The 25,852-nt window shown below is 45.2% G+C and overlaps 1 protein-coding gene across 9 annotated transcripts in view; it reads left to right on the top strand.

The window, feature by feature from the left end:
* LOC6600320 overlaps positions 1 to 23,231 on the top strand; it is an 89,975-nt gene extending 66,744 nt beyond the window's left edge. For 2 of the 9 annotated variants that reach the window (XM_026993303.1, XM_026993299.1), the window contains 13 exons: positions 841 to 992; positions 5,105 to 5,295; positions 8,672 to 8,842; positions 9,777 to 9,971; positions 10,041 to 10,149; positions 12,135 to 12,314; positions 12,403 to 12,540; positions 12,611 to 12,768; positions 12,826 to 13,209; positions 13,285 to 13,504; positions 13,617 to 13,899; positions 14,031 to 14,134; positions 21,073 to 23,231. In XM_026993303.1, the coding sequence (XP_026849104.1) occupies positions 841 to 992; positions 5,105 to 5,295; positions 8,672 to 8,842; positions 9,777 to 9,971; positions 10,041 to 10,149; positions 12,135 to 12,314; positions 12,403 to 12,540; positions 12,611 to 12,768; positions 12,826 to 13,209; positions 13,285 to 13,504; positions 13,617 to 13,899; positions 14,031 to 14,134; positions 21,073 to 21,158 (2,371 nt within the window). In that variant the 3' untranslated portion in view covers positions 21,159 to 23,231. Of the gene's footprint in view, positions 1 to 840; positions 993 to 5,104; positions 5,296 to 8,671; positions 8,843 to 9,776; positions 9,972 to 10,040; positions 10,150 to 12,134; positions 12,315 to 12,402; positions 12,541 to 12,610; positions 12,769 to 12,825; positions 13,210 to 13,284; positions 13,505 to 13,616; positions 13,900 to 14,030; positions 16,298 to 21,072 lie in introns of those variants that run through there. The other 7 variants (XM_026993302.1, XM_026993300.1, XM_026993304.1 and 4 more) reach the window with 6 other exon arrangements.
* Positions 23,232 to 25,852: the final 2,621 nt, after the last annotated feature.

The raw sequence follows: 25,852 nt of genomic DNA, 5'->3' as shown, positions 1-25,852 counted from the left end.
AAAAAGGGAGGAGCAACGATGTTTAAACCCAAAAAATGTTCCATGTACATTTTCGAACCATTTTTGGTTTTATAGTTTTTCAGCAAAGTCAACAACAAGTTCAAGCCGCAGCTGGAAAACTGTGGAAACGACGAGGAAAATGGGGTTGAGGCGAACCAAAACACGTTGCCAGGCCACGTTCTCTCTGGTTCGTGGGGCACTTTGTTCCGTTTCGTTGACCAGCACGGGTCTCTCCGTCCCCGTCCCCGTCCCCGACCCCACCATTCCTGCTCGTGCTCCTGGTCCCTGGTCCCCGGTACATGGTCCCTGGTCCATGGTCCATATACAGCTCTCTTGGCAGGCATCACCTACCTTTTGGCCCCAGCCGAACGGCATTTTGATAGCTAGCCTAATTAGCTTCTCTTTATGGAAAACGAAAACAGAAAGCTTTTGTGCTAAGCGTTTGTGGAACCGAACCAAATGCTGCTCCCCCAGATCCCCGGCTGCGACTGCCAGACTCCCAGTCTCCCAGTCTACCGCTTCAGCTCCCACCTCCCTCTTCTACCATTTTCCATTCAAATTATGCACGTTGCGAGCATTTTCCGCATCTTTTGCTAATTTCGCGCACTGACACAGAAAAAGGTCACGTCGTCGGCCAATCCTCAATCCCCAAACCCCGAAACCCCAATCCCCCAATCCCCAATTACGAGTCCGACTTCAGGTGTTTCTATACGTTTCGGTTGTTTGATTTCGAGGGTCAAAAAACGGAAATTATGCAAATACTCAAATACCAGAATAAAAGTCCCTTCTTTAATATTCTTTGTTTCTTCTTGTTCTTCTTCCCCGCATCGATTCCTTTAGGTCTTCCCGCACAGAGCCACCAGATCTAGTGGGGATCATGCGTGTGACGGACGATATGATTGATTCGCTGGTGTGTCCACCGCCGCCGACAGATCCGCCCGTGATGAGCGAGGAGATGATAACAGGATTGATTGTCCCGGCGCCCGGTTGGAGTAAGTACACAAACATCGAGAGAGAGAGCATTATTGCTATATGTATAAGGGGATCCAGCGTGGGGATATTCGGTCGTTTTAAAACATTTAAACGGGAACAAGAATGGGGAAAAACGTTGCAAAAATAAAAACCGCAACGCAACATTCATCAGCTTGGTTGGCTACAACAAAAGCATACTAATCACGGCTATGGTTACGGTTCCGTGTCCGTATCCGTGTCCGTGTCTGTGTCTGGGGTCGCGGTGTGCCATGAGCCTTGACGTAAGGTGCATGCCCCTCCTCTCCCCTCCTCTCTCTCTCTCTTTCTCTCTATTTTTCACATATTCTCCGGTTATGTGTGTGTGTGTGTGTGTTTGTGCAACGGAAACGAAAAAGCGCATTTCCGGGTGCGCATGCGAATTTGTAAAGTTCATTAAAGTAATTTATATTTTTTTTTGTACATTTAATGCTGCCTTTATACAACTGGCACAAGAGAGAACGAGAGGGAGTGAGTGTGTGAAAGAGAGGGCTCATAAGGGAGAGAAATAGTAGTAGCAACAACAATTACATCAATAAGTAAACCGGCTGAGAGACAGAGACGGAGAGAAAGTGAAAGGGTTGCTGGAGGGGGGCTGCTGTAGGATGTGGGTGGCATGTCGTTTCGCAACAACAAAACTACATAATTACAGGATTACAAACTGCAGTCACACACGCACACACACACACACAAGCACACGCACACAGATACACAGCCACTGCACTCAAAAAGCCGAAGTGGCTAAGAACACAAAACAATTAAAAACCAACAAACGCAACGGCAACAGCAGTGGCAGCGGTAGCGGTAGCGGTAGTGGTAGCGAAACTACAACAAAATTCAACAGCAATAATAGAATAGAAGTGGTTGATACCCTAGCAGATCGAAGGTATGCCATTTCAACTATATCTAAATAACGATATTTGGTGAATTTGTAACGATAGAACGACGAGAGTGAGACGAGAGACTCGCTGAGTTTACCAGACTTGTATCTCGATCTAAAGATTTTGAACTGTAGCAACTGTAGGATATAGGCAGCCGATTGTAACGTATGTACCGATTTATATGTTGCATTCGTGAAGATACGATAACATTTTTGTGGGTTCTCGAATGAAAGGGTATGCCGAACAAAAAACAGCAACAATAGCGAAAAAAAAACCACACAACAACGAGTACGAGACCAGCAACAACAACAACAACCACAACAGGAACTAGTACGAGAACCAACAACAACAACAACAACAGGAAGAACAGGCGTGTGTGTTGTACACAAAATGAAACTTTTGTTGTTGCGGCAAACAATTAAAAGGCACATAGCGAAACACTAAAAAAAAAAGAAATTAAAATAAAACAAAATCATGCAACAAAACAAAAATTGTAGCAGAAATTAAACGACTCTATACATGTGTGTGTATGTGTGTGTGTGTGTGTGTGCGTATTAATATTTATTCCTTCTTTTTTTTTTGACACACATATGGGAAAAGCGGGAGATGAGATGAGCAGGAGCAGTAGGAGAAGCAATAACAGAGAACAGAGCTTAAAGGGGACATAAAAAGGAACAATCAAAGAGGGGGGGGCGTAGGAGAGAAGGGGACTGGGCGTAGAACTGATTACAGAGAGCCTTTCTCTTCTTCCAGTACTTAAATTTTCGACCGAAATTGTTGATTGATTCCACTGCAACGCGTGCAATCAGAATCATGCCCCATCCGGACTATTAAACCATCAAAATTATACGGAGTGTTATAGGGATTCTCTTTAATTCAATGCGATTTTCTATTTTAATTTTGCCACCAAATAATTGTCGATTCGTTACCATTTGGGAAACATTAGTACCATGAAAATAATTTATGAACTGAACCCTATACAACGAATAGTAAATAATTGGGCCTATATGCAGCCTTTCCAATTTCCAAATATTCAATTTGTAAGCATATTTTTGATAGTAAATATTGATCAGGAATCCCATCCCGTCCCGTCCCGTTCCGTCCCGTTTGATTCAGTGAAAATCAGTCAATGGAATTGAATGACCAAAACCAACAGGAATATTCAACATGAATATTCGAATCCCAAAGGGATTTTACTGTCTGAATCAAATAATGCTATTGAATTACCAACATAGGCAACGCTTTCCCCCTTCTACCCCGCTCAACCATTCCGCGCCTCTCTCTGCCAATCAAAAATGCATCCATTGATTCCAGCCTGAAGTCAGTGCAGCAATTAATAATATTGAATAACCAAAAATATGAAAGTTTCTCGCTGAACGAGCCACACTGCACTGCTCCTCGAAACAGAATCAAAAATCCCGCAAAAGTTGGTAGCCGTTCAAGGGATCATTAACCCCAAAAGAAACTATGCAAGAGGAGACTTCTTGCCAAGTTGTTTATGCAGTATCCTCCACTTGACGGGTCAGGGGTTAAAATAGTTTCCCAACTTGAGGTCTCCTCAAGCGTATCTCCTGCCATAAACAAGCTACGGTCCTTGTCTTAGTCCCAGTCCCAGTCCGAGTCCTCGTACTCCTACTCGTACTCGTACTCGTTCTTTATTTAAAGCCACTAAAACTGAAAAAGTTATTTGCCATCGACAAATTCAGCTTGGCACGTCTAGAAGTTATTAGCTCTAGCTCAAGGAACAGAAAAGGGACAGAACAGGACACAGCACCAGGAGCACCCGAAGCACCCGGAGCAGCAGGACTACGTGCAATTTGGCAAAAGGAGACCGCAAACTGAAATTTATAAGACGGCAATTTCCAATACTCCTCGTATCCTACACGAACACAAACACAAACACGTGTGTGGTGTGTGCCGTGGTGTGGTGTGGCGTGGTGTGGCGTGGTGTGGTGTCAAATTTGTAAGGAAAATGTTCATAAAATTTGTTGCTACCGAAAATTTGCATGCACGTAAGGCAAAGACAAGACAAGACACCACTCTTCCAGCAGGAAGAGGACGACAACGAGACACCAAGGCGGGTGTTCAAGGACATGGGTCTTAAATGCTTCCTGGGCGCTGGCAAAAACTACTTCCAACTACATGGAACAAACACAAATATACTCACTCGCAGCCCCTATATGTACATACATATACATATATACGTCTGTACATATATGGGATTTGGCCCCGTACGAGTACCAGTATGTATGGGCCATAAATTTTTTTCGGTTAAAAGCGTCTCTCGTTCCCCCATTCCCCCCGCTCTCTGCTCTGTGTGAGTGTGGACGTTGTGGCAAACACATTGCAGCAATAATCATTACAGCTTGTTGTTGTTTCTGTTGCTTCTGCTGTGGTTGTTGCTTCTGGCTGTTTTTTGTCGTTATTACTTTTGGCTTTGAGCCGGTCGGTCCCATGGTAAGGGAATGGCATTGGCATGGGCTGGGGCTCGGGCTCGGGCTGGGGCTGGGGCTGGGGTGTAGAGACGGAAGCAGGACGCGTGCCATTTTCGTCAGTATTAAAATTCCTTAGTGCGCTTTTTAATGCAGAAACATGGAATTTAAAATTAACAAGCAACAACTAACCGAACGGAAATCGAGGAAAAAGCATGCCATAGCTCTTAATTGCGACCCAGAGAATACCTACTAGTGTTCTTTACTGCAGGTTCAGTGTACAATGAGTCCCAGGGTGAATACTGCCCGAGAGGATAGCTCGACCAGCATTCCATTTTAAAGTTCAGTGCTCTGTTGGCATTCAATATGTAATCGGCTATAGAGAGAGCTTTCCATTGAGCAGAAGAAAGTCCCATCAAACGCGATCGAAGAGATACAAAGCTCTCGCTGACCCGAGCCCATAATTCTCTGTTTCGTGTACAAACTCTACTGGGTATATGTGTATGTACATAGTACATATGTATGTACCCTGTATGTACATTTCAATCGATAGCAAAGCCAGGACCAGTGGCAGTGGCAGTGGCAGTGGGGGGTGGGGGGTGGGGGTTGGGACACACAACTAATTATGGGCTGCGGAAAACTAATAATAGCAAAATGAAAATGATAAAAAGTAGTAATAGCAATATGTACTCGTAGTAATAACAAGAATAATAATAGCGATAAGTATAATAATACTTAATACTTAATCGCCGCATTTTGTTATCTTTGGCTTTTGTTTCGCAGATGGCAATGGCAAGGATCTGTACTCGCCGGAGGCGGAGAGCTCGCCGGCGCCCTCCTTCGTGGACCCCCAGATGGTGGCCGCCCAAATGGCGTCTGGAGGCGGTGTGGTCGTCGGCGGACTGGGTGTGGCCAAGCCCACGTCGCGAACGAGCAGCTTTGAGATTGAGAATCTGCTGAAGACCGCGGAGCAAGTAAGTAGGGGCAAAAGGGGGAAAGCAAAAGGAGCCCAAAAGAAAAATATGGATAAAGGAAAAACGCAAACACAATTCTCTCGATGCCATGACCCCACCCTCCCCGTCACCACCCCTCTTTGTAACCCGGCCCCGCACCACAGTTGAGTCCCCTTTTGGCACCACCCTAGCACCCACCCACCCAACCACCACCCCTCATAGTAGTAGTGCCCACTCCTCCTCAGTCTTACTTGCAGCAGTAGCAGCATCCCACAGGAACTTGCCACTTGGAAGGCAAATCAAATTGCTTTGAACTCGCAAAGCGGAAACGGAAACTATTAAAACGAGCGCCAAACATGACGAAGGCAACGGGGTAAGGGGCTTTTACCAAAGGGATTGGGAGGGTAATGGAGATGGAGATGGAGATGGGAAGGGGTAGGTGCTGAATGGTGAATGGTGAATGGGAATGGTGGCTTGGCGGTTGGTGCCTTAACCCAACCACTTCCTCCTCCTCCTGCTGTGTGCCGCCACTCCCCAATGAGCACTTGTGATTGAAATGTGCACAAATTGAAATTTGCACAAAAAGAGAGAGAGATGTACTCTCGTGTACTCGAAGAATGAAAGAAGAGGGAAGACAGGCGAAGGGAATGGTAATGGGGATACCAGAGATACCAGAGATAGCTGAGATACCAGAGTTGGCCCCAAGGCGAGCCACAGAGAGAAAAGACCGAGTGGAGCCAAGACGTGTGTCGTGTGTCGTCTCGACACATCTCAAGATGTCATGGCAAATTTGGCCTATTGAGTCGGTAGCCCGTCAAGCGCCGCCCGCCGCAGCAGTCAAGAGGCTCGGTCTTGGGCCAGAACAATAAACGTCACAAATAGAAATGTGCCTGGCATAAAAATATCAAGGATATCTACTATATAGTATATGTACAACTGAACAACACAACGAATATGTCTGTGGCCAAATGGGCGGGTGGGGGCTGTGCTAGACGGCGCTAGACGGTGCTAGAGGGACAGGGCCGACAGATAGAACAACAAGCAAAGATGCCACAGAATGCACTTTGTTTTCTGGATATGCTTTCCCCAAGTGTGCTCGAAACTGGCAGAAACCCACTTCATTTAATGATACTTGAACACTGTGACACACAAACACACTGAGCGGAGAGGAGCGGAGCTGAGGGGAGGGGCGCGGTGGGAACAGAGGGGACCGAGGGAACAGTGGGTAGCGGGTGGCGTGTTATGTAAGGAATCCTTTTAATTCAAGTTGACATTTCACACAGAGAAGACCAAAGAGAGAGAAAAGAGTGGCGGAGAGGCAGAGGCCTAGACTGAAATTCAAGACATTTTCAAATTTTTCATCTTTGGGCCAGGCCAACGGCAACAAGAGCCGCCGCAGCAGCAGCTGCAACTGCCACACCAGTGGTGTCCTACCACCTGAGTCCATAAGCTTCCACCTGGAGGCCAGGCCGCCCACCCTTGGGGCCTCGTCGTCGTCGTCGTCCTCGTCGTCGTCTGTGTTGGCTTTTGGGTCGGCGTCGCTTATGCAAATCAGCATCGCAGTGCAAAAATGCAGAACAATAAAACAGTTAAAAGTAGACAAGAACAAGCTGCAACTGCAACACAGAGGCAGGGAGGGGGAGAGGGAGAGGGAGAGCGAGAGCGAGAGCGAGAGCGAGAGAGGAGGCAACACAGTGGGGCAGGCAGGCAGCGACAGTGAGAGAAGTAATAATACACAAAGTGCAACTGCATAAAAGTGAAATGTCTCCACAATGCGAGGCCAAACAATGACAACTGCAATTCCCAAGCAAAAGAAAGAGAAAGACACAGATGGAGACAACAGAAAGAGATGGAAAGAGAGAGATTACTGGAATATCCTAGTGATGGCAGCGTGACAAACGGATTTCGCACGCTGTCACGGCTGCTGGATGCCGGCTCTCGGCTCCCGGCTGCCGGCTGCCGGCTGCCGGCTGGAAGATAAACTGCATAGAGGATCAGGCCATAAATAGTTGAATGGCATGCCATTTGCCCCGGACGTAATCCGAGTTATTTCCAACAATTCTTAGACACTTTATATGTGCCGCCATCTCTTTCTAGTGCTTCGCCTTCCGTCTCGCTCTGTTCTGTGTCTCCCATTGTTGACTCAAGTTCAAGACCTTTTTTCGGTTAGAATTCTGTTTGTTTAGGCATTTACAATGCAAATTCGTTTTGCTGCCACTCCTGGCTGCCATTGCTGCCACTGTTGCCACACTGCTGCTCAGTCAATTTATCAGGAATGCTCCATTTAACACTTTTTCTGTGTGTACAAGTGTGTGCCACAAGTAGGGGCACAAGAAGAAGAGCTAAACAAATATGAGAAAAAGTCAAGAGATACAGAGAGGACGAGAAGCCGAGAAACCGAGAAACCGAGAGGGGAATGGCTTAAGTAGAAGATGCTGCTCTGATGGAAGAAGACGCTGTTGCCAGCTCTACATCTACATCTCCATCTCCATCTTTATGCAAAAGCAGGAGGTGGGTGGGTGGCAGGATGAAGGCAGAGGTAGAGGCAGAGGCGCCTCCCCTGAGAGATGTACTATATGTGTATATGTGTATGTGTGTGTGCCACACCCTCTGTATGTCAACCGTCAAGCGTCAACTGTCAGTGCCAAATGTGCTTGTAACCGCAACAGCAGAGAGCAGAGCCAGCACAAACTGGGGAAAGGGAGGGAGCGAGAGAGTGGCCACAAAACACTTTAGCCGCAACACACACCAAAGGCTGCAAGAACCGAAAGGGGAAAGGCGTTGAAGGGGAGACAGGGCTCTGCTGCAGCACAGAACAGCACAGCACAGAACAGAACAGAACACAGACAACTTGGACAAGGACGTGACAGTCATTTAGAACCGCAGATGTCTCAGAGTTAGGGTCTCCTTGAAAAGTGGCACCCTCCACATAGAACACCTCCCCGTCTAAAAGAATGAACCACGAACCTGCCACCCCTGCCCTGAACGCCTTGAATGCCCTGAATGCCCTGAATGCCCTGAATGCCTTGAATGTCCTGAATGCCCCGAATGCCCTGGCCCCGAGTCTGCTGCTGGTATTATAAACTATCGTCTGTCTATCTGTATCTTCTGTCATTTTGCTAACTTCATTTTCTGTTTATTGCCATTTATTTGGTGTCTCCTTTTTCATGCGCTCGCATCTCTTTTTCGTTTCTTTTTTCCGAATCCTTTGTGTGTTTTCTTTGTGTGTGGGTTTGCTCCTTTCGTTTCACGACAACAACAACTCTCTCCTCATCATGCAACAACAACAACAACAACAACCAACAATCAAACACTATAAACACCACACAACACAACAACTATAACAACAACAACAACAACAACAACATGAACCTGACAACATGAACCCCATGTTAAGGTTACCGGATTTTGTCGTTCACCCCAGGAAACACGCAAATCGAGCCCCACAGGCTCTGTCACCTCATCGGTGTCGACAACGGCATTGACCCCATCACGGCAGCTAACCGATGCGGAGAAGCTACGCAAAGTCGTCATGGAACTGGTGGACACCGAGCGCACCTATGTGAAGGTAAGTCCCCCATCCACCCAGCACTCCACCCCGGGAATCAACCAAATCCTGGCCATCGACCACACGGTCGGCGGTAGTCGCAGTCGCAGTCGCAGTTCGCAGTTCGCAGTCGTCGGGTATTCATTAGGAGTCTGAAGGCTGAAGGCCAAAAGGCGAGCGGATAGGAGGGGGAACAAAAGCCCGCTTGCAATTAAAAATGCAAATTTTAATCCTTTAACTGTGTCCCGGACTTTGTTTCCCTGATTCGGAGCTGCCATGCCGCGCCCACCAACTGTTTGCTTTAAGCCACCGTCAAAGCCAGGGTCCTGGGCCCAGGAAGCATACAAATAATTATTATAATTTAGAAATTATGTAAAGCGCCGCTGCGGCAACGGCAACGGCAACGACGATGGCGATGGCGATGGCTCCGGGTCTTATCTGCGGAGCATAGACTGCTACTGGTACTGGTCCATAGCCAACCTCATGGCCCACTGGCCACTGGCTGTGGCTGCTCCTCCGCATTCGTTGCCTGCCCGGAAGTATTGTTCCAAATGAAAGCGCGCGCCTGTGGCGATGCTACAGTATTTCTGCCCGTCGTAGCCTCCATTTTTGGTTTTTTTTTTTTGCTTTTTTTTGTTTCATGTTTTGTGCCAGTTTGCAAAACTAAAAAGTTTCCTCCGCCAAACCGAGCAGAACCGCTGGCCAACTCCGCTGGGAATTGTTGTGGCCTGCAGGACTCGGACGCAGACTCAGACTCAGACTCAGATTCCAGAAGGATCCCGACACGGGGGGCAGACAACGGTCGTTGCTTTTTTAATTTAATTTATGCATTTTTGTTTGTCCCTCCAAAAGTATTTGCCCCGCGCCTCCTACTCGTAGTATTTGTATAATTTGTAATTTATTGAACGAGAAGAGTAATCCACTTTTGGACAATCCACAATCACAATCTGCGCAGCACTTGAACAATCTACTGGAGCACTATCTGGAGCCCATGAAGCGGGAGACATTCCTCTCGAATGCCGAGATCAATGCGCTGTTCGGCAACATACACGAGATCGTCACATTCCAGCGACAGTTTCTCCAGAATCTCGAGGAGTCCCTGGATCTAGAGCCGGAATTCAATAAGTTCGAGCACTGCGGACAGTTCAGGGTGAGTACTGACAGTCGTTGCTAGCCATCTCTGTCCTCTGTCCTATATCTTTGAGATTTTCCCCAATAGAATGTGCTCTTTGCGATTGGCTCGGCCTTCCTGTACTATGTGAATCACTTCAAGCTGTATTCCTCGTTCTGTGCGAGTCACAGCAAGGCGCAGAAGGTCCTGCATCCGAGTGAGTATATCCCCAGACAAATCAAATACTCCTGTACGCTCGACGGGCACTCCATTTACATACGAGCGTATCCGTAGATATATATAGTATGTCAAAAGGGTCAAAGGGGGTGTAAGTATGCCAAGATAGGGGTGAAAATTAGCATTATCAAGCATATCCGAGTCTTATGCTGGCGAAACGCACTGTAGCTCCAACAACTGCAATCAGCGTCAAGCGTCAAAGTCTATTTGAGTTGGAATTGAGGCAAGAAACTTGTAAAAGTCAAACAACAGAAGTCCTGAACGCAAAAGCGGCAACAATTGGCAAACTATTCGCCTCAATTGTGAGGCATGCCCCGGAGAGGCGTTCACTTTAAAATGATTTGCAAGTTAAATGAATAATTACAACCGCAAATGTCAACCAACAAAAATGTGCGGGAGAGGGGAACGGCCCACCAGAAGAAGGAGAATAAGGCATAGGGCGGGCTCCATGGTGCCAGATTGGGGGGGCGGCAGCATATTCATATTCATGCCAAGGCAGTGTCACCAAACAGCACCAGCAGCGGCAGCGGCAACGGCAACGGCAACGGCAACGGCAACGGCAACAGCAACTGTCAAGTATCTTTTGTTAATTAAACTTGTAGAATTATGACACGCTTACAAATGGCGGCCCAAAACTATGCCACAAGAGCAGGAGCAGAGGCAGTGTGTGTCTGTGTGCGTGTGTGTGTGTGTGGCAGGAGAAAGAAAGAGAGGCTGCTTGTTGAAGGAGCAGGAACAGAGCCAGAGTGAGAGCGAGAGAGAGAGAGAGAGAGAGAGAGACAGACAGAGAAAGCCTGCTGCTGCAGTGAGGCGGATAAAAGGCTATTCTGTGCTGAGAGAAAGAGGCTGTGGCAGGCAGCAACATGTCATAATTAAATTAGACTTAGTCCAAGCTTAAAAACACCCAAGCAAACAGAGAACACCACTCCACACCACACCCCACCCGCTACCTGGTACGCCTTTCAGGCTGTGGCAAGCACATCCTACTCGCATTCTTCCCCTCTCTTTCTCCACACTCGTCACGCACACAACGCACACATACTCGAAACTATCCTGGCAACATTGATTAAGGCAAATGGGATCCCTGGTATCCGTATCCGTGTCCGTGGATTGGCATTGGCTGCTGTTGGAAAGAGCTAATCAAAAGCGTTGGAGGTAAAAACGTATGCACAATATTTGCAATCAATGAGCTAAGCTTCAGAGCTCCAGAGCGTTGTCAAGGTAACCAGAAAGGTGAGGCAGCAGCGCCATCATCCACTTAACAGAAGAGAGGGGGAGGCGTAGGGGAGGGGGTTGAGGAGGAGGAGGAGGAGGAGTAGTGGCGGGGAGTAGTGGCGGGGAGAACGTGGTACTGCGCCTGGCTGTTGCATGAAATTTTATGCAAAAAGTTGAAAGGATAATTAATTATAGCAAGAAGTGCACTTAAGTGCCTTCGTTACGTGCAGCTGGAGCAGCAGGAGCAGCAGGAGGCTTGTCAGACTGGCAGAAGGACAAGCAGCCAGCGACAGGCGCTATTAGACGTAAATCTGCTCCGACTATGGCTCCTACTCCTGCTCCTGCTCCTGTTCCTGTTACAGACGGGCTTTGACGTTGCCTTTATCAAAAAGTGCTCGGCTGACAATAAGAACAAGTTAATGACATTTTCTTGTCGACGTTGTGACGTTGCCAATGCCATGCCTTGCCTTGCCTTGCCTTGCCTTGCCTTGCTTTGCCCTGCCTGGCTGTTATCCCTGTAACTGCATATCCTTGCGCTGCCACTGTACCCCCGTTCTCGTCGGTCCCTTAATGGGCCAACGTCGCAATTAATTACACCGACTCGAACGAACGTCCATTGAAATCGAATCATTTGGCAAATGTCTCAATTTACATTTCCATTTTGCATCTCTTTACCCTACCATCTGCCATCTACCATCCACCATTCGCCATCAACCTTCTTGAATCGGCATCCGCATGTGCCACACCCAGATGAAGGCAATCATGCCCTGCAGGAGTTCTTGGCGGCACGCAATCCGAAGCAGCAGCACAGCAGCACCCTGGAGTCGTATCTGATCAAGCCCATTCAGCGCATTCTCAAGTATCCGCTGCTGCTCCAGCAGATGCGCAATCTAACCGATACCCGGGCCGACGAGCATGTACATCTGTGCGGTAAGTCCTTGTACATACGAGTATGTTCATATGTACATGAAACCGTTTACACAGATGGAAAAACGTTAATTTATTTCCCATTCTACAGAGGCCCTCAAAGGCATGGAGAAGGTAGCCGAGCACATCAATGAAATGCAGCGCATCCACGAAGAATACGGCGCCATATTTGATCACTTGTTCAGGCAGCATCAAAAGTCCTGCAAGCAGCCCATTGATTTGAGTCCAGGTGAGATCTTAAACTTCAAGAGTTACCTCCGAATATAGACTGTAATATGGAAATGTTTGTGCTCTTTTAGGCGACCTGCTGTACTACGGCGGGGTCGAGTGGCTCAATATCTCCGATTTTCTGGGCAAGATTAAGAAGGGACTTGAGTTGCATGCCATGTGCTTTGTGTTCAAGTCGGCGGTTGTGTTCCTCTGTAAGGAGCGCTTGCGACAAAAGAAGAAATTGATGGTAAGAGAAGCGGAAATCCGTTAAAAAGCCTCCAGATATAACCAATCTTTCTCATAGGGCGTCTCGAGCAAGAATGCCACCAACGAGGTAGAGATTATACGCTACCAAGTGCTCATACCTGTTACCGAGGTTCAGGTGCGTGCCAGCTCGGCCAAGGACATGGACTCGCACTTCCTGTGGGAGCTCATCCATCTGCGCTCGCAGCTGCAGCGCCGATCCGAGAAGGTCTACGTGCTGTCCAATAGCACTGCGGACTTCCGGAACGCCTTCCTTAAGACCATACGCCAGATCATACGCGAGAGCGTGCGAAACATGTCAATTCCCATGAAGAACTTTGGCGGGAGCTCCGGCTCCGTTTCGGGCCACTCCTCGCAGGGGATGAGCGGGCACGGACACGGCTATGCGGGCAACTCTCAGACCCTGGAACGGCCCAAGCAGCAGGTAAACTCAAGGGGGGGACAACTCCTCTGGATGGATTTTCTAATCTCCCAGGCGATCTCTTACTATACTCCGCAGATTACCATCGTTCATGGCTCTCACACACTGGGCAAACCGAAGAAGAAGTCCGGCTCTCAGCGGCACTCGGCGGGCAACATCGACTATGACAACCTTTCGGGCAGCCAGGAGGCCGACGATCTGCCGCCGAGCGTGCACTTTGGCCCTGGCCACAGCCACGGCCAGCCGATGCAGCCGAGTGGCTTCCGCAGCCGCAGCAAGACGGTGGGCGATGTGACAGGTGAGTGTGACAGTTCGATGGGACTCCCGACCGCTTTCTAACTCGCTCGCTAACAATGTCACTACGCTTACACTCCATCCCCCGATTCATCGCACACATTCATGCCATAAAGAAATCGCTTACTCCTCCATAGATCCCCAGCAGCAGCAGCAGCAACAGCAGCAACAACAGCAGCAGCAGCAGCAGCAGACCCATCCGCATCCACATCCCCATCCACACCCACATCCCAGGGAGCCACCACCGCCGCCGATCAGGCAGCCGCACTTGCATCACCACAGTAGCGACATCGAGCGGATCGATCCGGGTACTAAATCGGAGGGGGAGGAGGACTCACAGCAGGGCACAATCAGACCCAAGGCCACACTGGGCCGCACGCCCAATCATCTGACGCTGAGGTAAGTGAAAGGATCCGGTAGATCCCGTAGATCCAAGAGCCAATGCTCCTCGAGATTATTGCTCGACCCTTACGCCTTACGCTCTCTGCATTTCTTCGTTTCTCGCCCTGAATCCCATCTGAATCCTGTAGCACCACATCGACACTCTCAGTGGGCAGCACTGGGAGCCAGGCGCGTCTGATACAATCATCGCATCCACCGGCCAGCTACCAGCCAGTGCTGATGAAGGACCTAGGTAAGCCCAGCGACGAGTCGGAGACGGACTCGAGGTCGGAGTCCGAGGTGCATGCCGCCCAGGTGGCGGCCTCCTTTAATATAAGTCTAGGCAGTAGTGGTAGCTTGTTTGCCAGTTCCGACCCCAACCAGACCCAATCACAGAATCAGAATCAGATACAGACACAGAACCAGACCCTACACCTGTCCCCGCGTCAGTCGCCCCGTCAGTCGCCCCGACAGTCGCCCAAGCAGGACATCGAGGTGATCGAGATATTTGAGAGCGAGGCGGAGCGTCTGGCCGCCTCGCAGCAGGTGGCAGTGGTTCACCAGCACCATTCAGCGGGCCAGGCCAGGGAGTCCTTGCATAAGCAACGACGCGACCGTGACCGAGAACCGACTGAGACGGACGCCACAGCTCGCTTCATGGACAAGCACCTCAGCGACCTTGAGCAGGAGAATCTGGCGGATGGCACCTGTGACATCGTGGCCTACATGGCTGGTCTGCGCGAGAAGGCCTTCGATCCGCAGGATCTGGGCGAAGAGGCGGCCGATCAGCAGCAAAATGACTCCAGTCTGTCGCCAGAGCCGCAGACCATCGTGGAAAACACCCAGCAGACGGTGATCGTGGACATTGAGTCGCCCTCGCGCCCTGCCACCGAGTCGGACAGCACGGGCACCACCACAGGACCCTCGGAGCGGTCCGGCGATGAAACCGAGGAGGAGGCCACCACCAGTTCCGGCTTGGCCTCCCACATCGTGGTGATTGACAAGAAGGTAGACAAGATATTCAAGGCAAAGTCCCCGGAGCGTCCCGTCTCCTCGAAGCCGAAGAGCGGCAAGCGGCAAAGTATCTACATATCGCCAGACCGATGCAAGTCCCAGGGCAGCTCCCCGGTGCGCATCATCAAGATCAAGTCGCCGCGCACGAGTCTCAGCGATCAGGGAAAGCGGCTGAGTGTCTGCTCTTCGCGGGACAACTCCCAAGATCGTATTTCCGGTGGCCGGCGCACTCCAAGTCCCCGGCGATCCTCAGAGGGAGGTGGCATTCTGAAACACACCAGTCCGGCTCCTGGCATACTGAAGCCACCCTCCAGTCCGGCCAAGTCAAAGAGTCCCGATCGCAGCTGCCTGAAGAAAGGGGGACCATCGCATGTGTGCAGCGTGGAGACTCTCTCGCCGCATATCTCGCCACGCAGCAGCCTGGACCATCTCTCCCCGGACCGGGGCAGCACCTGTCTCCGGCACTCACCTCGCAGCAGCTTCGACAGCCACGGCGGATCCGATCACAATCTGGATGTGCCGTACGGCGGACGCAAACGCAGCATGTCCGCCCACGGAAGCTTCGAGACGGGCACCAAGCCGCGTCCCCAGGAGACATATCAGTACTATCCGGTCTACGACAACCAGACCTGCAGCGATCACTATGTGGCCGCCGCACCCAGTGGACGATATGCCAGTGCAGGCGGTGGTGGAGGTGGAGGTGGAGGCGGGCGCGGACGCAGTCGCCTGAGCAAATCCCTGGAGCGCTCCACATCCCGTGACAGCACCACGACAAGCAGCTCCTATGGACAACGGGCGTATGGGGTCTCTCCGGACCGCAACTACGTGGTCTACAGCTCTGGACCACTGCGATCCCAGTCGGCGGAGAACACCTTCTCACAGCCCATCTACGATCCGGTGCCCAGGCAGCCGGTGCCGCTGCACCAGTCGCCGCACCAGCCGCAGCAGTACGTCAGCTATGTTCCCGAGATGGGTGGCTACGGACCACCCTCTGGCTATACAGGAGGCTGCTCTCACGATCCGCAGCAGCAAGCGGGTGGAGGTGGTGGCTACCAGCTGAGCTCCTCGGCGCCCGAGTACACCACATGCATTGACTGTCTGTACCAGAAGCGACCCTCCTAGCATAAGTCCCGCGTGCGGCAAAGTCGCACGCGGAAGAAAACGCCCCGAGGCATGGTGGTTGTCAGTGCGCAGCCGACGGCCACGGGAGGGATAGGATTCGTGCCAGAGATGGGTGGCGGCGAGTCCGGAGGATGTGTCGACTGTCACGACTACTTCGAGATACACGTCTAGGCACAGAGCTCGCTCAGAGCTGGCACAGAGAGAGGACTGAGGAGGGAACGTATCTAGAATAGAGTTATTTGAATCCACTCAGAATGCAACCAAAGATAACAGCAACAACAACCCGAATGCCTCAACAAAACTAATTTTAACCGAACTCAGCTCAGATATACGTAAAAGCAATGCAAAAAGCAACATAACATAACAAATAACGGAAATACTCGTATTCGTACACGAACTTCAACAACACAAGGGATTGAAATCAAAGACCTAGCATACAGTATACAATATACAGTATACAACAGTAAATACAATCTACAAAGCATAACCGAAGAAAGCATAACCCAAAAACACTCGCAAAGAAAACTCAAAATTCACTCGTTACTCGCTACTCGTACTCGTTGTGTAAGTGTTTAGCATGTAAGTCACCCCAATCCGAACGCAATTTTTTTGACTCTTTAGAGTACCGTAGTTCATACCGAAAACTAATCAAAACCCAAGGAGGATGAAGCATGGAGGCTGGAGGCCGGAGGCCCGAGGATGATGCAGGTGAGGTGGTGGTTGCATAATGTGTGCGCCACCACCATTTCTAGTTAATTATTTAAGCTGCAGTCGCCGAGCATTTCACCATGATTTACACAGAAAATGCCGGGAGTTCCACCATGTGGCACACGGAGGGGTGCCGTGAAGAAATACGTATACGCCGCGTTGCACACACAATACTCAAGTGCCGTAATTACGAAGGAAAACAACAACAGAACAGAACAAAAAAAAACAAAACAAAACAACGCAGAGAACGCAACAGCAGAGAAAAGAAACTAAAACTAAAGTTGAAATTCATACTCGCACTCAAGTAAACTACCAAGAGACATGCATCCCCAACTTACTGGCAAACTGAAACTGAACTCAACTTGAAACATAGATGGGGGGAAAATTACAAGAAGCAGAAAGCAAGAAAAATAAAACTATATGCACTCGCACACCCACACATACATACATATATGTACGTACCACACAGGGGTAAAAAAAAGAAAGAAAAGGGAAGTCGCCGACCAACAAACTATTAGTTGAGCAGAGAGAGAGAGAGAGCTGAGAGAACATAGATGGGAAAACTATGTCACTGGCAACATTTCCGCAGACGATGCCCTGCGGCAGCCAGGAGTGGAATCTGCGAATGAAATCAACAAATTTTAATTACCCTTCAAGCGAAATGAAATAAAATTAAATGAAAGCAAAGGAAAGGAAACTGCAAAACTGCAACTGCAACTGAGCTGGCCCAATGCGGGGGTTTTGGCCAACATTCTATAGGGTTAACAGAATAAATACCTAAAAAAACGTATACCTAAAGCGGGAATATTTACACGGAAAACAAAAAATAAAATTAGTTAGACAAATTTTCGAGTGTGTGTGAGAATAATGTTGTGACAAATAATTTGCATATATGCATATGGTTTTTGTATGATTTTTATAGGTTTTTTATAGAGTATATAAAAAAATATACATGCATATACAAATCGAAACCAAATCACATTTTCCTACTTGTACAACTCGTACAGCCCGTACAACTCGTACTCGTACTCGAACTCGTTTGTTTTCCAGCATTTCCATTTTAACATTTCACTAAATCAGAAAATACAATAAACAGAATACCAGGCAATCGATGTGTATTCCAAGAATGATAATCGTAAGTCGTACCTCAATGTTCAGTATTATATATGTATATGTATACAAAAGGTAGCTACAGAAAATACTCAAACATACTATATTGTATATCCGAAACACTCCCTTCCGCCCATCTCCAGGGGCCAGGTGAAAGGAATAACCTTTTCTCAACCTGCCTGCCCGAACCCCCGAAACAAACACTCGACTAGCAAAATGATTACGATCAAATTTCAGGTTGTTGTAACACAAGAATTCAAAGGGAGAAAATTACTAAACTAATGAAAGTCATAGTCAAAATAGTTTTAAGCTTCAAGAAACATTTACAGTTTACAGTTTACACTGGGCTTCACAGCAGCAAAATCAAAAGGGAAAAATCATTTTCAAAAATCAAAAATATACACCATGAATATGGCATATATATATACATACATATATACAGCAGCATATACAGCAGTTTAAATGGAAATCCTCAGAAATACGAGTATATAAGAATACAAAAGTAAATGCAACTAAATAGAAATAAGCGGAGACCGCAAACGGGAGGACATTTAACAGTGTGCGACAGTACCACAGTAAAAGCTAAAACAAATATCAAATGTAATCGGTAATCGGTAATACATGTGTGCACACACAAACAGACAAACAGACAGACAGACAGACAAACTGTCGAACGGACAGCGAAATGTTGGTGTTCAAACACCGAAATCCACAAAACAAATAATCAAAAAATAAACAACAAACGAGCGAGCGAACGAGCTACAACTTCAAAATCAAATGCATAAAAACTGACACTAAAACCAAAAACAAATATAAATATAACTAATAATAATGGGAAAACTCGTAACTAAAGCAAACTCCAACTCCAACTAAAGCAATTGAAATGCAATTAAACGAAACGAGATATGGGAAATATACAACATACTATACATAACATACAGTACTAACTATATGAATACAAATACAATACTCTAATACGTACACCCGTATCCTGTACCCTGTACCCGTACAGTCACCCGTACAACCCTTGAAGGACAGAGAGACAGAAATCGAATCGAGTTCATGCAGCGATTACCTGGCCTATCCCCCCTCATAAATATACTCGATACTCGTCACTCGTCACCCCCTGAGATACTGAGACAGTGAGCTAGTCCCCTCTCCCTCAATTAGTTATGCATTTAAATTTATTTTGTAGTTGCTTAGCAGGTAAGTGCAACTATATTCATTTGTAATTAGGCGACAGAAGACAGAAAGCAGTAAAGCGGTCGAAATGTCGAATTGAATTAGTCCTTAAACAATTAATCGGGTGATATTCCATTTTGTTTACACATACACACACACACACACACAAACACACAGACACACACACAAATTATCTCAAAGATAACTAAAATCCCAGATATCTAATGAAACACAAGTTTGAATAAAGTTGAATTGAGTTAGATACATACATAAATACATATATATACATACTATATATAAGTCGAAGTCAAGGTCGGAACGAGGACGAGGACGAGGCGAAGGCATGTTAAGTTAGTACTAGGTTTTCTTTTCCCGCCTATTTCGATGTGGATGCATCTCTTATCCATACAATATATATCCATATAGTGTATCTGTGTATCTGTTGTGTCTGTTACAAAACACTTGATATTATTAGTTGGCATCGCTTGATTAACTAATTAACAAACTAACAAACCAGAAACAGAACTGAAACTAAAACTGAAACTGAAACTGAAACCAACAAAAGAACTTTGCAAGTTTTATTTTTCCAATTTGAACGTTTTGCATTTTCTCAAAAGAAAAATCACAAACTAACAAAATCAAATAACAAAATAGACATCGAAGTATCGAGAGTGTGCCACAGATCTGAAACCAAATCTTGTACTGCCGAAAGAGCGCTAATATCTAATGCAAAAGTACATTATAATCGAATTATATATTTATACAACTATATATATATGTCTTATGGTTACACACACGTGCCCCCACAACTCGACCTGCCACAACTTCCACCACTACCACCACTTCCACCACTACTCCTTCAATTAAATCACTATTTTCCTCAATTTATTCGGCATTTTTCCACACCCTCGTCCTCCCCTTCTCCACCCACACAAAGTTTTTGCCCAGAAATTTTATTTTCTGTTTGCTGTACCAACAGAACTTTTTGTGTGCCACTAAACAAAAATATAATAAAATATACATAAATTGAATTTTGTGAAACTCCCATCTATTCGCATTGCACAATCTTTTTCATCATTTTGAATCACGCTCTCTTTGACTTTTGCATTTGAAAAACTCATCTCGAAATTAGGGAAATGCTTGGCCGCTCATCCCAACACAATTTTCAAAATTATTACTACCCCCATTCCCCCCTTCCGCCTTTCCACCTTCATATGTATATCTGTGTATATGTATATCTCTATCTATCATTTGTATCACGAATTGGAGTCCCCGCCCCACGCCCGCGCAAGCAAGACACACAAAAAACTTCAGAGACAGAAAGGAAAATGTTGGCATAAAATGCAAAACTGTTGATCAGAAATTCGAAAAATTTACCTAGTTTATATCTATAGAAGCAAAAAAAGAACCAAAACAAAACAAAAACTATAAAGAAAGAATCGAAATGAATGGAAATACCAGACCAAGCGATGTCAACATTTTAGCCAACACAACTGTACTCAAACTAAGCCTAACCCCACAAATATTAGTTGTTGAACTTAGTGTTGATCCCCCCACAGCCCCAACCCCAGACCCAGCCCAGTCCAAAACAGTCCGCCCCAACTATATTGAGTAGCGAAACCCCGTTTTTAAGTAGTGCTCATTACATTAAACAATAATTAGTTTTGCTTATATTTTTTCTAACCAAAAGTGCGCCCAAAGTCGAGTATTTTGGTCGCGCTGCTTGCATGCTTTTTTGAAGTAAACGAATAACCCCCGACTACTAATTGGCTGCAAATTTATTAATTAAAATGTGTTCGACACGATTGTATATAACCAAATGGAGATGCCCCTCCTCCCACTCGCTCTCTCTGTCTGTCTTTCTCTCACTCTCTGTTTCTAACTCTTTCTCTCTATATTTTCTATATAAAAAGAAACTAAAAACTAAAACTAAAACCGAAAACGAAACTACAAATTAAGTTCTGCAAAAACCAAAACCAAAACGAAAATATTTCATAATTTTTCATATATGTATGGTTTCCATTGTATCTTTTCCTTTCTTTCATTTAATTGTAGGGTCCCCGGTGTGGAAACCACGAGACATGATAAATTTAGGCACAGATCCACAGTCAACAACCCGCAAAGACGATGTGAAAAACTAAGTCAGAAAAAGCAAAACAAAACCTTTAGTATCAAGCTAAGCAAACATAAGAGCTCTTAAGCCTTCACAGCTTCACAACTTCAATTCCTTTGTTCGATTTCTCAATTTTACGAGTAACTAATCAAGTGTGAGGCAACAGCCAGCAACAGCAACAGCAGAGGCAGCAGTTCAAAGTTCAAAGCAGAACAGAACAGAACAGAGCAGAGCAGAGCAGACCCCAAGCCCAAAGAATTTCTCAAGCACAACTGTACCTCCGCCAAATGAAGATGCATTGCGACCATAAATTGAATGGAAGTGGAAGTTGGCTCTTGAGAAATGCTTGGGTTTCGGTTTCTGTGTTTCTGTGTGTCCTCTCTTTTTAAAAGGATAAAACATCGAAGAAGTTTTGTGTCATTTTTACGTTTACGTTTTTAACGAAGAGAAGAAAAGAAAAGAATAGAAATCACACACATAAAAGATACTTAGAGATCTTTTTTAGAAGTAAAACCAAAATGAAGAAGACTTTGATTTATATTGATTGTATTTAAAGTGCAAAACATATAATAAAAGCATAATTAAAGCAAAGGATTTTGAGCAGATTTAATAAGAATTAAGAATAAAAATGATTAAGAAATATGAGAACAAATTCAAATGCATTTGTCGCTGAAAAAGACTTGAACGTAAATTTCGATTTAAATACATTTATTGAGGAAGATGAAGTAAACCGTAAACCAATTGCAAACATTGTATTTAGGATTAGAGAATTTAAATTATAAAACTTAAACACAAACACAAACGAAAAACATAAAAAGCAAGAGAATTGCAGCAAGAAAACAAAGTCAAATGCAAACTTAAACAAAAGCAAAAAGCTAAGAAGCAAAAAAGCATAAAAGAAAGATGGAAATTTTAGCCAATTAAGCAACACCCACACTCACACACTGAAGCAAATCAACACACTCGTAATCGTAAATGGAAAATTAAAAATGAAAATGAACATGACAGCAGCGATGCAAATGTTTAGTCTGTAGGAAGTACACTGAAAAAAACAAAAGATACCATACAAAAACCGCATACTACACGTAAACGAAACAAAACGAAACGTAACGAAAGAAAAGAAAATAGCAACAATTTAGTCAAAATGTTAAATGGTAAACTAACAAAAGAAAACTAATAACAACACGAAGCGACACAACACAATTCCAAACACCCAAATTACGCTCAAGGCCCCTCAACAGACCCGACCCGACCCCAATCGACACAGTACTCGTACAAGAAAACCAAACGTTAATTGCAGCAAAAATAACTCAAAGCAGACGACAACCTAACACGTTAAGGCGGGCAAGCATTAAAAAATAAATTATAAACTATACAAAAGCATGAATAATACCACAAGAATATATAAGCATAAAGCAAGAAAACGAACACAAACCAAAAGAAGACGACACTCTCTAGCAGAATTACAATAATAATTAAGAACTTCACTTCGAACACTTTGAGAAAAATGGGTATCGATGACAACCGAGTTATAGATAAGCAAAGAAGCAAACCCCGAATCCAAAAAAAAACTCCATAGACAAATGCACAATTTTCGAGAACTAAATTGAACATTTGTTTGATTTCTCTATCTCTCAATATGGTTTTCAATTTTCGTAGGAGGAATTTTAGAGGAATAACTAACAAAACATACAATACAATTAATACAAAACTCAATGAAAATTCTACCAAAAAATGGGAAATAATAATTAATTGGTTGTGAATGCAGCTTGGATGTTAATTCGATTCAGGAATATAATGAAATTCCCCAATTGCTGAACATTTGTTTATTCCTCCGGTACACGTACACTATTCGTACAAGTGGCGATTGTCAATGGTTTGGTTTTTCAGTGTACTTGCAGGCATTGCTCACACTCATTCACAGGTTAATTCATTCATATTTTGAAAACCCCAAGACCCATTGAACCATGTAGCAACAAATCGAAACATAATCAAAACATTTTTTAGGTTTCCAATCAAATTGAATTACGAGTAAATATACAAATGTAATCTTTAATTAAACGATGATTGAAGAATAATAATAATGATAATTGAAACTACAGACCATAGAAAGCTATAAGAAGAAGTCGAGTAAATAGAAATTCTAAAACGTATACAACAGTCTAATTGATAAATGTGCATCGTTGATCGATCTACCGATCGGTGCGTGTCAGTCGAACACAGAGGACAAACAAAGAGAACATTACCAAATACCAAAATCACAACATTTTAACATAATTTTTACAGTTTGTATAAGTTTGACAGAGGTTAAATGATAAATAATACAATTAATGATAATGAACAAAACTCGGCAGGAGGCGTGGCAGTCGGTTGGAAGACTTTAGCGAAATGAAATAGTAAAATTATAAAACTCATTTGATGGCGAATGATGAGCGATGGCAACATTCGAAATGGCGTGAAACTTTTTGTACGCATTTGACTATTTTTAAAGCATTTTTTTAAATATATATACATAGTCTCTATTATACGAATGTTTGACAGCCAAACAATGTACTCATTTAATTAAGTTCACGTGCACGCCGATGCGCTGAATCTCTTTTAAAAAATTGTTATCGGGTATTTGTCTTGTTTGAGCATAATTGTTAGTTATCTCTTATCACACTTTACTTTTGGCAAGTCCAAGTGCAAGGGCAGCGGGATACACGAGGGTAACAATTGCATATTTATTACGATTTATAAGTCAGCAACACGACACGAAACGAAATCCAAATTCAATACAAAGAAAAAGAACTTAATAGCATTGAAAAAAATTGTAGTTATTAACAAAATGAACAATGAACAGCATACAAATTCAATTTTTATTAAACAAAAAACAAAGAACAAAAAACATAATTAGCAGCTGCAACAAGAGCAAGAACAAAAAACGTGCAATGGATGTTAATAATTTTTTTTGAACAAGAAAAACAAAGATAAGAAAAAAATATGCAACAGCAAAAGAAAAATAAAAAGAAAATACACAATGATTATACAATTGCAAATGCAACTTAACACTCGAAATAAGGATAGTGAAAATGTGTGACAAATGATTAAATTACGAATCCTTTTGAAGTGAAAAACAAAAGAAAATAAAATGTGAAATTTAAAAACGATACCAAATTCCGATGCCTTTTTTTAATTCAAACCTTTTGAGAGTAGCCGTTTCCTCATGTTGGCAAAGTTGGTCGTTCGCCGATATAGGGCGCCTTCCTAAGGACATCGAAGACCTGGAGAAATAACCGAGTTACATTTGTATAGCGCATGATAATGATAGGTAAGTAAGTATGTATAACTATGGAAATAATAAAAACGAAATTGTAATAACGACTCTGTCAAATCAATGCGTGTATTGGAAAGAAAATCCTTAATTTGATGGAGTCCTTATTCACTAGCGCCCACAACCGGAAAGCGGCGAAAGTTGCGCATTGATAGCTGTTGAGCAGGCTATAAATTTAAGACGAGGCGGAACGCTGTTATTCGCCTCTACGTCCGCAATTCTACAGTCAGTACGATACTTAGATGTATCAGCTGTAGATGTTGTTAAACATGTTTAGTCTGCAGAACGTGAAATGTAATATGTAGTTTAAGAGCTTTCCAGCTTTTGCCGCTCTCCGGCTGGGGGCGTCAGTGTGGAATGTAAAATGTTCTGATTTGCGCAATTTGTTGGCATACCCGAAATTCAGCTAAATATTTTGTCATATCTAATGTAAGATACCAATTTTTACTCAAATTTAGATATTCAGTCAGGCAGGCAGGTGTGCACACGCATTCTCACGTATTTTGCGTGTTTTTAGCGGCCAGAAGCTTCAACCTGCCCTTTCCCACCATGCTTTACCTCATCGGCTTTGACTGGGTAAGTTTTTCTTGTGTTTTTTTTTCGTTGTTCTTCTCTTATTTTTGTATTCCCTCCAGCTCTATTGTCCGAGACCCTCTCTGGCCACCAACTGCTATGCCGCGATAGCCTCCTCTACAACCGCCAGGTAAAGTTAATAAGGTATTATTTATCCATATACTTTATTAAGCTCTTCCTTTCATTTTATCAGGTCGCACCGTCCGGTGGCATCGAATTCCTCTTGCGTGCCCGCGGACACCGATATTGCCGACATCATTTACCAGCGACGTAGCCCTTTTGGTCTTCCAGTTCATATAAGCCAGTGTGGTCTCGATGACGACTGTCCATTCTAGACGCCTGACCGGCTGACATCGCACGGCGCCACGATGCCATGTGCCCCTCGGGACATGTTTCCTGTCGCGCGAGGCTGTGGTCTTTGGGCTGGGTGATTCCGCCGTAGTTCCTCGTCCTCTCGGGATGTTCAAGGGATGTGCTCTTAGTGGGACTGTGGCAGCCACTGGCTGATGCCACTGCTGTGTTGCTGAGTCGGCAATGTTGTGTTCCGTCGGCTGCAGCATGGACCAGTGGTCGACGGAGTAATAGTTGGTTCATGACCACTAGAAAAATTTCAGCAACCCACCCATTCACTCGTCGCCGAATCAAACGGTGGGCTTCAGCTTCTAGACGCGCAAGAAAATCAGTATATAATTGTGAATACATTTTAAAATATATCTTCCTTCACAGAGAATTTATGTACGCTACGCTTTGAAACAAGCCGAGTAGTATCCTATTTCCCCCGCCAGACCAGAGTCCTATCCAAGCATGACCGAGGTGTATTCGAGACAGACCGAGTT

Source organism: Drosophila persimilis, unplaced genomic scaffold (genome assembly GCF_003286085.1).
Source record: "Drosophila persimilis strain 14011-0111.01,24,50 unplaced genomic scaffold, DperRS2 tig00000824-arrow-arrow-pilon, whole genome shotgun sequence".
Lineage (NCBI taxonomy): Eukaryota > Metazoa > Arthropoda > Insecta > Diptera > Drosophilidae > Drosophila > Drosophila persimilis.
Note: the sequence above shows the minus strand (reverse complement) of the source record. Positions and strands in the feature narration are given on the sequence as shown.